Genomic DNA, 15,564 nt, shown 5'->3' on the forward strand with positions numbered 1-15,564 from the left:
TTGTATAGTTATATCATGCACATTTATGTGATTTGATTGTGTTCTATTTTGTGGTGAAGGTATCTATTGACGATGGGAGATGTTATAAGAGCTGTGTTTTCCATCTATATATATATATATATATATATATATATATATATATATATATATATATATTCAAGTGTGGTATAAGTTGAGTGAGATTTAAACATGAGCGCTAACCGCGTCATCATCCACTTTATGTAAACCTTATACGGTACCAATTTTGTATAACGTGTTGTTATGTCTACAGGGTCTCAGGGGTGTCAGGAGAATGAACGAAAGGAGGGAATAGTATATGGGATGGTCATATGATTGTTTGTATCTTCTTTAACGTCTCGCTCGAGAATTTTTCACTCATATGGAGACGTCACCAAGACTGGTGAAGGGCTTCAAATTTAGGCCTATGCTTGGCGCTTACGGCCATTGAGCAGTGAGGGTTCTTTAACGTGCCACACCTACTGTGACACGGGTCATCCGTTTTTAAGGTCATCGCCAAGGACCCGTGATATTCACACCTGATGCCGAGCGTTTAGCAATGGAACTGTCACTACCTGTTTTAACGACTTAGGTCTGTCGCGGCCAGGATTCGAACCCCGGCCTTCCGCACGCGGGGCGAACGCTCTAACCTCTCGGCCACCGCGGTGGTGAATAGTCATATGAAGGGATGGGGAAGATAAAAAGACCGAAAAATATGGATCGGGGACCGGGGGTGGAAGGGACGCGTAGCTGGTTTCTCTAGACCAAACAATCGCCATACCTTCATACCCTACATCAACACTTTGAGAAGGAAAAAAGTATAACTGAATAAGTAAGTGAATAATTTATCAATCACAGAAACACGTGTTAACTTGAATATAAAGATGCATATCAAACACCCAACCCAACATGTTCCACATCTGATATAACCACCGGTCCAAACCCAACTCTCTTTTGTATTCTTTATAGCAGATATGAGATTGAGCACTGTTCATTATCTGCACCGTTTATCTAGTATATTTAGCTTATATTGGTATATCAAAGCTGTGTTTATGATAAACATGTTAAATTGGAAAACTTTATAGACAAAGTTACCACGCAATTATAACTGAACTAGTTGCTGATATAAGATAAAGTTAGATAACTCATTCCCGATGTAAGTATATGCACATAACAGATGAAAGAAGACATTTTTTGTTTTTCGAATAAATTAAGAAGAATTTCTTTTATATGTGTATAGTAAGTTTCAAAATGTTCTAAACTCAACAAAATTTACACAAATATCGTTAAAGTGAAATCCGATTTTGTAAGCAGTGCACTATTGTGTTCAGCTTCGAAAGAACCCGGACTAGAAAAATACATGCATGATGAATTTCACTTCTAAGGGATTTAACTTATTGATGTATTTGAATACGAAATCCGATTGGTACTCCTAGGATGCATAAACGTAGAATTAAAAGAATATAACTGTACATAAGTGAGCTCCTCCTATTTTGATTGTGAGACTAAAACGTACTTAAAAGCAAGCGCGATTGGTTGAAAATCTCCCATCCCATTGATTAAGATTAAATGTTATATAAGGACACAATTTTCCTCATCCGAAATTAGATTTTAAAAAGTTAGATGAAACATTGTACACGGCACAAATATGACTTTTAAATATTCTATTGTGTTAAACATTATTGAAATAGATGGAATGCGTATGATATAAATAAGCAATGGATGGTGACGACGCCATTGCAATTGTTGGCATCGGTTGCAAATTTCCCGGTGCCGAAAACCTGGATGAATTTTGGCGTGTTCTTGCAAACGGCGAAGATCATGTCAAAGATATTCCAAAAGATAGGTACGATGTTGAAGCGTATTACGACAGTGATCCAGATGCCCCCGGGAAATCGTATATCAGAAAAGCCGGTCTGGTCTCAGGGTGAGTCCCCAATTTTGCTTTTTTCTATAGGAGTAATAAGATTGATCACTGTTCGTCACTGTTTGTAATCTTCATTCGTTATTTTGACTTTTCCTTGAATATAACACATCCATTTGTTTGATTAATCAAACATAAGGCTGAAATGTCACTCCTTGAAATGGATATAGTATACACTTTTTGACTAGAGTTGAGGGCAACATTTGATTTGAAAACCTGATAGTATATTAATGTCCGATGTACCTTTTTTCTCATGTTGTACACATCAAATGATGAAACAAATGTCTAGTACATTGTAAAATATACACTGCTATAAGCTAAAAATCGACAAATTGTTACACATCCGTGTGTAGATCGAGTGTTAAGGTCTCCCAAGGATATTTGGAAAACGCTTCTTTGAAATGAACTATGAACAGAAAATGATATGCTTTACCCCTTAGTTTACATATTGATAATGCATAGCATTACACCAATATTTTGATTGTATTATTGTCATTAAGTAGGCTACATTTTTCATTTGTAAGATATTCTAAAGGAAAACAATGAAATAATGATATTAAGAAACGAACATGTGGATTTTTTAACAATTTTACATTTGGAAGTCGATATTTTCTGTTCTTCAGAAATAAATCTAGAATATGAAAATTGAAGATAAAGATCAGTGATAAGTTTTGTAACTTCTATAATGTAAAACGTATACGGTACCAATTTTGATACACCAGATGCGCATTTCGACAAATAATGTATCTTCAGTGATGCTCAAGCCGCAATTTTGGAAATTCGAAATAACAATAAACTTGTAAGAGCTAAAAGGAAAACTAAAGTGCCAAAAACTGGAGCCAAAATCGTCCAAGGATAAGAGCTATGCAAGAGGGATATAATCCTTAATTTTGAAATAAATTTCTAAATCTTATCCCAGCAATTAAATATGCATCCGTATTTTCAAGTTAGTAACGAAGTACTTAGCTACTGGGCTGTAGAGACCCTCGGGGACTAACAGTCCACCAGCAGAGGCCTCGACCCAGGGGTCATAATGTAAAACGTATACGGTACCAATTTTGATGCACCGGATGCGCATTTCGACAAATAATGTCTCTTCAGTGATATAAGTAATACAAAAGAGAGAATTGGGAAACAAGGAATCCTTGCCATATATTACACTATACATCGAATAAAAAAATATTTGTGTCCCATCGATAGGCCTGCCACGGTCAGATATCGTCCACATTTTCTATTAACAATTCGTGGGTAAATAACGCGGAGGAATCTGTTGAATCTAATCCTCATAATAATGAAGACATCAACTTGAATAGTTGTAATTTCGTTTACATTAACTCAAATATACCCAGTCTTATCCGAGATCAGAAAAAAATATCCTGCTGTGGCCATCAATTCAAGATTTAGATATATCGACGACGTTATGTCTATTAACAAAAATAACTTTCATTTATATGTCAATTCGATATATCCATGTGAGCTCGAAAAAAAAGGGTCGTCCACTTCTGCTTCATACTTATATATTTTATTGAAAGTAGACATTAATGGCAAACTGACAACTCAACTGTGTGACAAACGGTATGATTTCACCTTCTACATCGTCAACTTCCCATATTTATGTAGCAATATTCCATTTTCACCTACATATGTTGTTTATATCTCTCAACTATTTCGGTACCGCAAGAGCTTGTTCTGCGTATAATCAGTTTTGAATCGAGGTAGGCTACTGACAAACAAGTTGATGGTATAGGGGTTCCAACAGTGTCAATTGAAGTCAGCATTTCGCAAATTCTATGGTCGTTATAAAGATCTAGTTCGTCAATACTACCTATCATTCGGTCAAATGCTGTTTGACGTGTTTAATACCGATTGTTAGGCCGTTCTTTGCACACTGATTTTGACTGCGGATAACTCCGTTTACCTGATCAGGATATAGGGCTCACGGTGGGTGTGACCGGTCGACAGGGGATGCTTACTCCTCCTAGGCACCTGATTCCACCTCTGGTGTGTCTAGTGGCCCGTGTTTGCCCAACTCTCTATTTTGTATTGCTTATAGGAGTCATGAGATTGATCACTGTTCGTTATCTTCACATTTCATATATATATATATATATATATATATATATATATATCTACTCTTCATTTTGTATCCTTTATAGGAATTATAATAATATTGTTCGTTGTTTTCATTTTTCATTAAAGTGGGTACATAGCCCCTCAGATTTGTTTTGAGGGATATAAGTTTGAAACAATTCTATTTTTCTATTTCTATCAACTACTTTTAATTGTAGATTGTCATATGACGAAGAATCCCTTTCTTTATTTCCGACGATAACGATTTTTGTTTTGTGCAATCTTTATAGATAGATCAGATGATTCTAAATGGCTTCTAAATAAATCCCGTAGATCTTAACTTGATTGAGTAAATAAAACAATATTATCTGCATACATTAATGGATATAAGATAAGGGGGCTTAAGGGAATAGTCAAGATGATAAAATTTAAATCTAAATTTAATGTAAACCACAATTGTTTTGTGAAAGAAAATATTCAAAATCATTGACAAATAAAGAGTACATTAATGATGAAGGGCCTTGCTCAGAATGAGACCCAAATTTACGTCTTGCATTACTTTAAAATCTTCAATCATGATAAAACAATTCCCCTGCATTCACATGGAAGTAAATGTGACTCGTTCGCGTCAGCGACCAGACCAAAACATCACTATATGCACTTGCACACTGATCAAATGCCATCACGAGAACTTAGAGATATAGGGATCACGGCAGATGTGACCGCTCGACAGGGGATGCTTGCTCCTCGTAGGCATCTGATCCCACCTCTGGTGTGTCCAGGGGTCCGTGTTTGCCCAACTCTCTATTTTGCATTGCTTATAGGAGTCATGAGATTGATCACTGTTCGTTACATGTATTTTCACCTTTCATCAATATCAATCAATAGATATTAGCATTAAAAAATCGAAGGAGAAAAAGATCACTAAATGGAAACATTTTCTTGAAAGATATCTAATAAACGTGAGCAACTAATGTGTTGACGAGATTTTGAGTCGTGTATGCAAATGACCACCATCTTTCTGTGTTTCTTTCTAAGTATTTGAAGAGTTTAGAGAGGAATCTGAAAAGTTGACAGAATAAAATATGTACAAGATGAATATAAAACAAATTCTACGCAGCCAAATTTAGCTATTTGTTTATAAGTTTTTTTTTTTAAATCAGAGTATATACTCTTTAACGGAAAAAAAGTGATCTTTGTAAGGACCAATACCATGGAAAATGATATAGTCGTCCATGAAACATAAAATTAATTTCTAATGTGCAATGATACAAATATATAAATGCAAATGAACTGTCGAAATGGTTAAATGAACCAGAGAAAATATGTCGATGTACATGATAACCTATTTGAATTTTTTCGTGCTTTCCACAATCTTCACAACACTCTTGTATCCGCTCGTCATGCTCTATTTCCAATCTTTTTGGTTCAGTGGCAAACCATGAGTGTTTTGACGTCAACAGATACTATCTTATATGTTTTGATGGTTTGCTCTTTAATATTCTCAATTTACTAAATAATTAGGATGCGATGAAAATTTTAATTGCAGTAGTTAGTATGTACTTTGCTCCAACTTGAAGGTACAACTTATCCTTCTGTGGATCAACAGTACTGCAATAGTGTAACAATTCTCAAGATTTTGAGTCCGATCTTACAAGAGACGACAGATAGAGGAAGGATTTGATTTGGTGAATATGAGAATTATGAGTCATTTAAAAGATGATATCATCATGAATACAGGTACTTAATCTAATTCCGATTCAATTTTCAAGTACGACTACGGGGTAGAACACGTATAATGATAATAATGATAATGTCCTTTATTTAAACAGGATAGCACAATTAGTTTAAATTAGTTTACATTGTAGTCCTGAAAACATATATACAGACAGCAGTATTATGCAGATACAATATAAAATAGTACATGTATATGAAGGTATATTGTATACATACACGAATTGTGCTCCTTTGTTAGCTGACCTGTTTTTATATTCATATGAAGCAGAATTTATTCAAAAACTTCTACGTGAGAAGAAAAAATCTCTCGCTGTGACCTTCAATTCGACTTTTAGATATATCGATGACGTTTTGTCTATTAACAATGATAGCTTTCATTCATATGTCGATTTGATATATCCCTCTGAGCTCGAAATAAAGGACACCACAAAGTCGTCCACTTCTGCTTCATACTTAGATATTTTATTGAAAGTAGACATTAACGGCAAACTAACAACTCAACTGTATGCCAAACGGGATGATTTCAGCTTCTCCATCGTCAACTTCCCACATTTATGTAGCAATATTCCATTATCACCTGCATATGGTGTTTATATATCTTAACTGATTCGATATGCAAGACCTTGTTCTGGGTATAGTCAGTTTTTAAATCGAGGTAAGCTACTGACAAACAAGTTGATGGTACAGGGATTTCAACAGTCTCGATTGAAGTCAGCATTTCGCAAATTCTATGGTCGTTATGAAGATCTAGTTCGTCAATACAACCTCGCATTGGGTCAAATGCTGTCTGACGTGTTTCATACCGATTGTTAAGCCGTTCTTGGCACACTGATTTTGACTGCGGATAACTCCGTTTACCTGATCAGGATATGGGGCTCATGGCGGGTGTGACCGGTCAACAGGGGATGCTTACTCCTCCTAGGCACCTGATCCCACCTCTGGTGTGTCCAGGGGTCCGTGTTTGTCCAACTATCTATTTTGTATTGCTTGTAGGAGTTATGAGATTGATCACTGTTCGTTATCTTCACCTTGCATACATGTTTAATATATATTAAATATTACATATTTAAAACTGAAAATAAAACAAAATAAATAAATAAACAAATAAAAATAAAACTGAAAGTAATCAAAAACAAATATATATGGTTTTAATTTCCTGAATGAAAAAAAAATTCTAAGATAAGCGGATTTAAAAGTTTCCAATGTTCGGTAATATTTTAAAAAGTCTGGCATATTATTCCATAACTGCAAACCGTAAATTGTAAAAGATCTTCTAAAATATTGTGTCTTTGCCCTCTGGATATATAATGAATTATTTTGACTTAATCTGGTAGATCTACTGCTAATTTCATGAACATACTGAAAAACATCTAAATAATCGGGGGTTAGACTATGTAAAACTTTGAAGACAAGAATGATAGTTCTATATACAAAATAGTCTGACAGAGGCATCCGTCTAAGTTGCTGTATCATTTTTGTTGTAGGTGTATAAAAAATTCTATTTAAAATCACTCTAGCAGCTCGCTTTTGAAGTTTGCATAATTGTAAAGACCGTCCTTGTTTTTGGTATTGCCCCAAACAGTACAACAGTAGTTAAAATGAGGAACAACAATTGTATTAAAAATTTTCAGTAATAATTCAGTTGACAAGAATGAATGTAATCTAGATAACACACCTATTTTGCTTGCAAGTTTTTTGGTTAGAATTTCAACATGTTCAGACAACGTGATACATCTGTCAATATAAACACCAAGTAGTTTTGCACATGATACATTTTCGATGGCAATATTGTCCACTTTTATTGAAAGTTTTCTACAATTTCTTAATCTATTTCCTGTACCAATTATCATGCACTGCGTTTTCTTGAGATTGATTGTAAGTTTGTTTTTATCCATCCATTCCAAAGTATTCTTAAGATCCATATGTAATTTTTTTTCTATAACATCTATACTTTTATCCGAGACATCTTGGGTTGTATCTTCCGCATACATATGGGCTGCAGAGTATTGTAAGCAATCTGGATAGTCGTTTACATATAGAATAAAAATCAAAGGACCAAGTATTGATCCTTGAGGTACTCCTATTGTAATATCTAGTTTGTGGGACTGAATTCCATTCCATCTAACACACTGTGACCTATTTGTCAAATAAGATTTAAACCAATTGTATGAATTTTCACATATTCCAAAAGACAGTAGTTTGTGAAGTAATACGTCATGATTTACCATGTCAAAAGTTTTACTTCTTTTTTATAGGTCCAATTGCAAGTCCCTTTGAAGTTAGTTATAAGAGCTATGTGTTACTTTTTTAAATGCTCTACCAAGGTATTTGATGAATTTGGTTTATATTTAGTACATTTAATCTATTTTCTAAACATATTTTATTTTTCAATTTGGAAAACTGCATTATAAAAATGAACATTGAATTTGGGATATTAAGTATACTTGTAACGAACAGACGTTGAAGATACATGAAGTTTCTTTCTCTTTCTTCTAAGATAGGAAAATATGTATCATGCTATCTTTACTTTATTGTAATGAAATAGAAGATTGAATAGAAACGAGTATTTTATCTCTAATCTACTACACCGTGTTGAAACATAAGGAAGCTTTTTTTCATTGTAACATACCATTTCAGATCACTTTCACATATTTCGGACACTTTCAGATATTTTTTGAAGATTGATTGATTGAATATTGTGTAACGTCCCTCTGGAGAATATTTCACTCATATGGAGACGTCGCCACTGTCGGTAAAGGGCTGCAAAAGGATGCGATGAAACAGCAATTAAAGTTGGTCCCCTTTTCCGTGGTCAATAAAAGCAATTCTACTGTAGAAAAGTTAAAATGTTATACATAGAGGCCACAGACGATGATTTCTAAGTAGTTTGAATAGTTCCATTTGTTTTTTGTCAAGAGGAATGCCGAAATATCAATTGATTTTTAAACCCTATAACAAGCAGTTTTAGTCATCGGCTTCCTTCATGAATAATGATAAACAAAGTGGGCGGGTCTTAACACAAAGGACAACATTCACTTTAAGAATATGAATAGATTTCGTGCTTTCCCCGTCTACAAATCACGTTACATTATTTAATTATGTTAAAATCTTGATATTTTTTTTATCAAATGGAAGCTATGCATGATTTTCACTGAATACCTATATGCTGTATATGCGATCGGTATTTCTAATGCATGCTATTTATTCGTGGTGATGATATTGCTGATACATGTACCTAAACACATTATCAAAAGCTCATTCGGTCATTGATACCGCCGCTGAAAAACAAATCAGAAATCAGTACAAATCTTATTGTCATTCAAAAAGTTATTTCCAACTAAATACGGAAATTATATTAGAACTGTGAACCGTCAACATACATTTCGTTCAAATACTATATTATATTGTGGTGTACTAAACATATGTCACCAGTGTTCCCGGTAAATAAACCAATAAGTAAAGACACCTCCTCTCCTTTTTTCGGGCTCTTGATCGAATTTGCCTAGAAGCAAAATATATTATAAATATCTGGGTTCGTATAATTATTAATGAAAGTACCATGCTTATCTATTTCTATATTTAAAAAACCACGTGTTTTGAAAGTACATGTTTATGTAGTACACGCGTAAGTCTTTATGTTTCAGTTGATTATATTACAGGTAGAATAATAAACAAAAAGATCTACCTGTAATGTGTAAAATTGTACTAATTAAAGTAAAATCATATTAGTACATTCCACTTTGCATATAATGTAAACAAAGAAAATGTATAATTATTTGTGTAGAAAATTAGATTAAAAAACGTCGACTCATTTCTGATAGCGATACATGTATCTAGACGTGTATATAATATATCAAACTTTAGTAAATGTTCGGCGGTCTTAGTTCGATGGACAGGAATTGATATTTTCAAACATTGACATTATTTGTGTCAGCTTTGTAAAAGGACTTGGTATCCTTTATAGAAAATAACATGCTGATTTTGAGCGTATTCTTAAAGAACGATGTGCCGATAATATTTCAACAGTGTGCTAGTACATGTATGTAAATGTTTTGATGATATGTTTCTTCATATGACATGAGTCACGTCATTCTTTTGGTATCAATACGTTAGAATACCAGCAGAAAAAAAGAGGATTGTGATGAAATTTCTATATGCATATCTAGATACAATAGGTCCATTTACTTTCCAAAACTCATTATAATTACAATGTACGTGTACTTCTCATGAATCGGTATCTACAATATCGTTTATAGTCAGCACTTCGCAAATTCAAAGGTCGACGAGTTTCATACCGATTGTTAGGCCATTCTTGGCACATTGATTTTGACTACGGATTACTCAGTTTACCTGATCAAGACGGAGGATGTGATCGGTCGCTAGGGAATGCTTACTCACCCAAGGCACCTGACGCCATGTACATGTCCTGGATACCGTGTTTGTTCAACTCTTTGTTTTGTATTCCTGAAAGGAGTGATAAGAATGATCACGTTTTGTTATATCCACCTTTCGTTATATCGATTTAGTTTGCCAATACAACCTTGGTCAAATGGTATCTGACGTGTTTCATACCAATTGGCACTACTTTTTCTTTTCTAATTTTACATTGCACCATGGAGCACTGTTACGTTGGTAGGCCTTAGGCCTTTGAAATAGGCCTATGAAATTAAGAATCAACTGAATTAAACGTTCACAATAAAATACTGTACTATCTGATTATTTTTAAACAAAACGTACAGCCTTTATTTACATAAAACAAAAACAAAAAACACAACCAACTCAGATATGTACAACGATGTCATAGTTGAAAAAAAAACGTATTTGCAAAGTTGCTGTTTCATTATGTTTTTACTTAGGAAATCGACCTATCGAAGCATAAAATACCTGGTGAATGTCTTGCAACTGATGACGTCATGTCTCAGCGCTTAACATGTGGATTGCTATAGATCTATGAATTGCATAAGTAATTTACTGTGTTGGATCTAAATATTTTATTAAATAAAAAAAATCTCAAATTACATTGCATTTTCTGATGCATTACGCTACGTACACATGTAGCTTATGAAGTCTCTACCGGAAAAAAAAATCTAAAATCAAATGATTTTGTATCTATTTACATTATTAGACCTGATTAATTTTCCTGTGATGCTTTAAGTAAAATATTGATGATATGTAAGTAATCTATTAGAAATACACGTGTGTTTGCTAACCCCGTGGGTGCTTCAACATGGTTAATTTGAATTTAAAGTCTTTACGTTGGCCTATTGAGAAATGATTGACACACGAATATTTGTTCAAATTGATGTATGTAATATTTGGTACCAGGGATATCTCGTATACACATGATGATATAACTCATGGTCCCAACCCAATGTCCCAATTCCAGCTCATTATCTATTCTCATACCATATATATAGCGTCATTGACATTATGCATGGTTTGGTGGATATATTTCTAATTGTTTTATTTTCGGAAAAGAAATTATTCTCCTGGAACAGAAGATCAAAACAGTTAGGGGACTTTTGTCTTGTAAGAAATTTTGCTGACGTGATCAGTCGATGTTGACCAGGCTTTGTTGACCGATTCCGACTGATGATCTCAATCATCTAGATCTGGTGCATTATCGATGACCAATATAAAACATATGTATAATTATGTACTACTGAAACAGAGCCAAAATGTAAAACTCTCTTGACACATGTAGTTAATAGTGAAATTTCTATCGATGTAAATAGAATCAACGAATGGGACAAGATGTTTTTCGGAAAAGGAGATAACGAAGCCAAGAGGATGGACCCCCAGCAGCGATTAGTGTTAGAGTGTGTATACAAGGCCATGGAAGATGGTGGGATCACTAAAGCCAATTTGGATCGGTCAGAAACAGGCGTCTATATAGGTGAGTTTCTTAATTCGTTTGGTAGAGCAATGCTGTCTGCAAAAAATGCCAACAAAGATTATATGTCAGTGCCACAATGGTGTTTTAACATGTTTGATTTTACAATTATATATTTTTTTTAAAAATTGAATCTGTCCTTTTTGTGTTAACTATATCATTTTAATTTTTTGGTATGTGTTTAAAATTTTTGTTCTCTAGTCTTGTTTTAGCAATTCTATTTGTTGTTATTGTTTGTTGTTTTTTTTTGGGGGGGGGGGGTTGTTGTTTTGTTTTTAACAATTTAATATGATATTTTTCTTCTGTTATTTTTTATGATATTAATTACATACTTTTGTTGTAGCAATTTTAGTGTAACATTTTTTGCAAGCTGTTATTAGTTTCTGATTAAAAAATTCATTTCATTTAACTCCTTCTAATTGGTCTAAAGTCTAAAAAAAAAATCCATATTTTTGCAGTTTTTTAGTTTGTAATTATGTCTCCTCTTCCCAGAAGGGGGACATATTGTTTTAGTGTGAATTCTTCTTCTTCCATTCTCTATGAACTGTTTTATGCTAAAGTAAAATGTGGTTAATTATTGTATAAAATATTCAAATTTAGTTATTTATGGTATATTTAGTAAGTTATTGTATATTGTAGTTACGATTTTGATACCAAGGACATCTGTAGTGGACATGTATAGGGATGAACTTCCATAATTTCATTTCTTACAGAAAATTAACTTGGATACGTATTACATCTTTGACATTCTTACAGATATATCTTAGTAGATATATTCATCGACAGATTGGATATCAATAACTATAATTCACTGTACAATAGCAACTATTGCATGGACTTTGATAGGATGTTCAGGCAAAGGAAACTATGCTTTAACTTAATTTACCATAATACTACATGTGTATGTTTGCTAGAGTCATAATTCACCCCAGATTGAAGTCACGTCTTTTATAGGTGCCATGAACGGGGAGTTCGAAGCCCATTTCATAGAAGATACTAAGGTGTTGTCCCATTACTCCGTCACTGGACTTAGTAGGAGTGTTATATCAGCACAGGTTGCCTACTTTTTAAATTTGCATGGTCCAGCTCTTACGTTAGATACTGCTTGTTCCTCATCGCTTGTTGCTATCCACGCAGGCGCACAGGCAATAAGAACAGGTACCTTCTCACGTGTTGAATGAAATGATAATTGTTCTGTGTGTCTTTTTGTGTAGTTTTAAAGTTGATGAATGTTAACAAATATATCAGATTGAACAAATGTCATTTCAAGCCAGCATAATAAAACACAGAAACATAAGTTATATTGCGCTTTCAACAATTCAAGGATTCAAAATTATGTATAACGTTTACCCTTAATAATCATCAGTTACAATTTTATGTTTCTAAATTGAAGGAGAGATAAATCTTGCAATATGTGGGGGTGTGAATGTTCTGATGAGTCACATGATGCCGATAGTATTGTCAAAGGCACGGATGGCATCACCTACAGGAAAATGTCACACTTTCTCAAAGAATGCTGATGGATACGTCAGAGGGGAAGGATGTGGAGTTGTCATCCTCAAACGTCTTGGCGATGTAGGATTTAATCTTCTACTCGAAATAAATGTCATATAAATCATAAACTCTCTCTCTCTCTCTCTCTCTCTCTCTCTCTCTCTCTCTCTCTCTCATGTCCATATTTTTCCATGACTCATTTCAACTTTAAGGGTGCATGCCTATAATCCAAGCGTTGTGATATAAAAAGAAATCGACAAATATTAGAAATTTAATCTGCATATGTTGTTCTACATTTTTGTACTTGTGAATTTCATGGAAAAAACTTAGCAGAAATAATTAGCATCATCCATACGTCACAATTTAAACATTTGTTATAATACGCTATGGCGTGAAAAATATATCTTTGCATGCATTTAGTGAAATAATAGACTGCATTTTAAATAATTGTATCATAATTTTTAAATATGTGCATTCCAAAGTAGCATCCTTAATTGCAGTGAACTTCAATGCTTCGGGAATTAAATTGAAAACAAGGAAGGGTAATAGTAGCTTTGTTTGAGATGTCCTCGTGAAATTTATCCACTTTGAGTTTTCCTACATGACTTTGATATATCTTGCAAGTAGTATCATTTTGACATGTACTATTCCATTTGTCTGGCTATATAAATACTTTCACTTGGCATGTCTTAAGAAAAAGCGTATAGATTACAATCGCGAAATATTCTAAACAAATTTAATCCATCATTATGATGTAAATTCAGAAATTGGAAACGCAGAATAAAATTGGCTACCTTTTAGGGATCAAATCGCAAAAGTTTTGGATCCTAAAAAATACCCGTTGTACAGTATGTACTTTTATTTTGAATTCCCTGCACTTTTGTTAAAGGCTATGCGTGATAACGATAAGATATGGGGAACCATTAACACAGCCTGCAATCAAGATGGACATGAAAATTCACCAATTACAGCACCTGCAGAGAGTCAACAAATTCGCCTTCTAGAGAAGATTTTCAACAAATCAGGAATCGATCCTGGCAGCGTGCAGTACATTGAAGCTCACGGTATGTATCTAATCCGTATATAAAACTTCTACAGACCAACGCAAAATCCGACAGCTACAGATGTATGCTTACATTTCTATTGCTCTTGTTTCTTTATCTTTACAAATTGCACTGATAGGCATTTCTTTATGAACGTACTGCAGGTGTAAACAATGTGTGCATGGATATATAACTACTTGATCAATACAGTACGTTTACTTAACAGCTAGGGACACTAAACTTGCATGGGAATAGATGTAGCATAAAATAGCAATCCGATACATCTAACACTGAAACTGGATGAAATCTTAACGAATTCGATACGCAAGAGTTTGTTCCGCGTATGATCGAGGCAGGCTACTGACAAACAAATTGATGATGCAGGGCTTTCAACAATCTTTTTTAAAGTCAGCATTTCGCAAATTATATGGTCGTTATGGTAATCTACTTTGCCAATACCCCCTATCATTGGGTCAAATGCTGTTTGACTTGTTTCATACCGATTGTTAGGGCGTTCTTGGCACACTGATTTTGACTACGGATAACTCTGTTTGCCTGATCAAAATATAGGGCTCTCAGCGGGTGTGACCGGTCGACAGGGGATGCTTGCTCATCCTACGCATCCGATCCCACGTCTAGTATATCCAGGGGCCCATGTTTGCCCAACTCTCTATTTTGTATTCCTTATAGAAGTTATGAGATTGATCACTGTTCGTTATCTTCACCTTTCATAAGCAAATTATTAACATATATTTTATACGCTAAAACTGCATAGACAAATACACACCAAATTAAGCATTGCAATACATGTAGCACGAACATTACTGGTACAAACATAACTGAAACATTTCTACAAAAAACCCAGATAACAATCAAAGTTCATACAGAAATACATAAAGGACTGAAAGTTTGTTAATGTCCGATTACCTCTGCATTCCTTAAAAGTAATGTGGTCATTGACCTACTGAAGATCCCCTCAGTTTAAATGTGCCTATAATTGTAACTCATATTAGGGTTTTCCTCCAAAATTATGAAAATGCTGCTTAATATCAGAAATATGTAAATTAATAGTATATAGTTTTTTCATATGAAACACTTTTTTCAATTTTCCCAAGTTGTTATTGTTCACATTGGTTCAGTTGCTAAAGCTTCTGTCTTTCATGTTTTTGATTTGAAAATTATTATTTACATATTGTTAAAACCTAAAGATCCATAGTGGCCGAGGGAGATTAAGAGAACCTTTTCACAAAAATATATTTAAGTACTAAGTACTTGTCTGAAACTCTCCTTTCCTTATGAGTAACGGAACACTTAAACAATAAAATTACATCATATGGGAATAATACAAATCTATAATACCATTAACACTACATACAGATATCCAACTCAACAATTGCAATCAATTG

At 34.0% G+C, this 15,564-nt stretch overlaps 2 protein-coding genes across 2 annotated transcripts in view; both read left to right on the top strand.

Annotated features, from left to right (window-relative positions):
- Positions 1-1,627: 1,627 nt before the first annotated feature.
- Positions 1,628-11,865, top strand: LOC130052130 (phenolphthiocerol/phthiocerol polyketide synthase subunit B-like). The gene is made up of 2 exons (XM_056156235.1): positions 1,628-1,924; positions 11,464-11,865. Exons 1-2 carry the CDS (start codon positions 1,716-1,718, stop codon positions 11,744-11,746), a joined length of 492 nt encoding a protein of 163 aa, XP_056012210.1. The 5' UTR covers positions 1,628-1,715; the 3' UTR covers positions 11,747-11,865.
- A 2-nt stretch (positions 11,866-11,867) lies between these two features.
- LOC125679758 (polyketide synthase Pks13-like) overlaps positions 11,868-15,564 on the top strand; it is a 104,292-nt gene continuing 100,595 nt past the window's right edge. The window contains exons 1-3 of the mRNA XM_056156234.1: positions 11,868-12,779; positions 13,015-13,196; positions 14,005-14,179. Of these exons, the coding sequence (XP_056012209.1) occupies positions 12,581-12,779; positions 13,015-13,196; positions 14,005-14,179 (556 nt within the window). The 5' untranslated portion in view covers positions 11,868-12,580. The remainder of the gene's footprint in view (positions 12,780-13,014; positions 13,197-14,004; positions 14,180-15,564) is intronic.

This window comes from Ostrea edulis, chromosome 2 (genome assembly GCF_947568905.1).
Source record: "Ostrea edulis chromosome 2, xbOstEdul1.1, whole genome shotgun sequence".
NCBI classification, from domain to species: domain Eukaryota; kingdom Metazoa; phylum Mollusca; class Bivalvia; order Ostreida; family Ostreidae; genus Ostrea; species Ostrea edulis.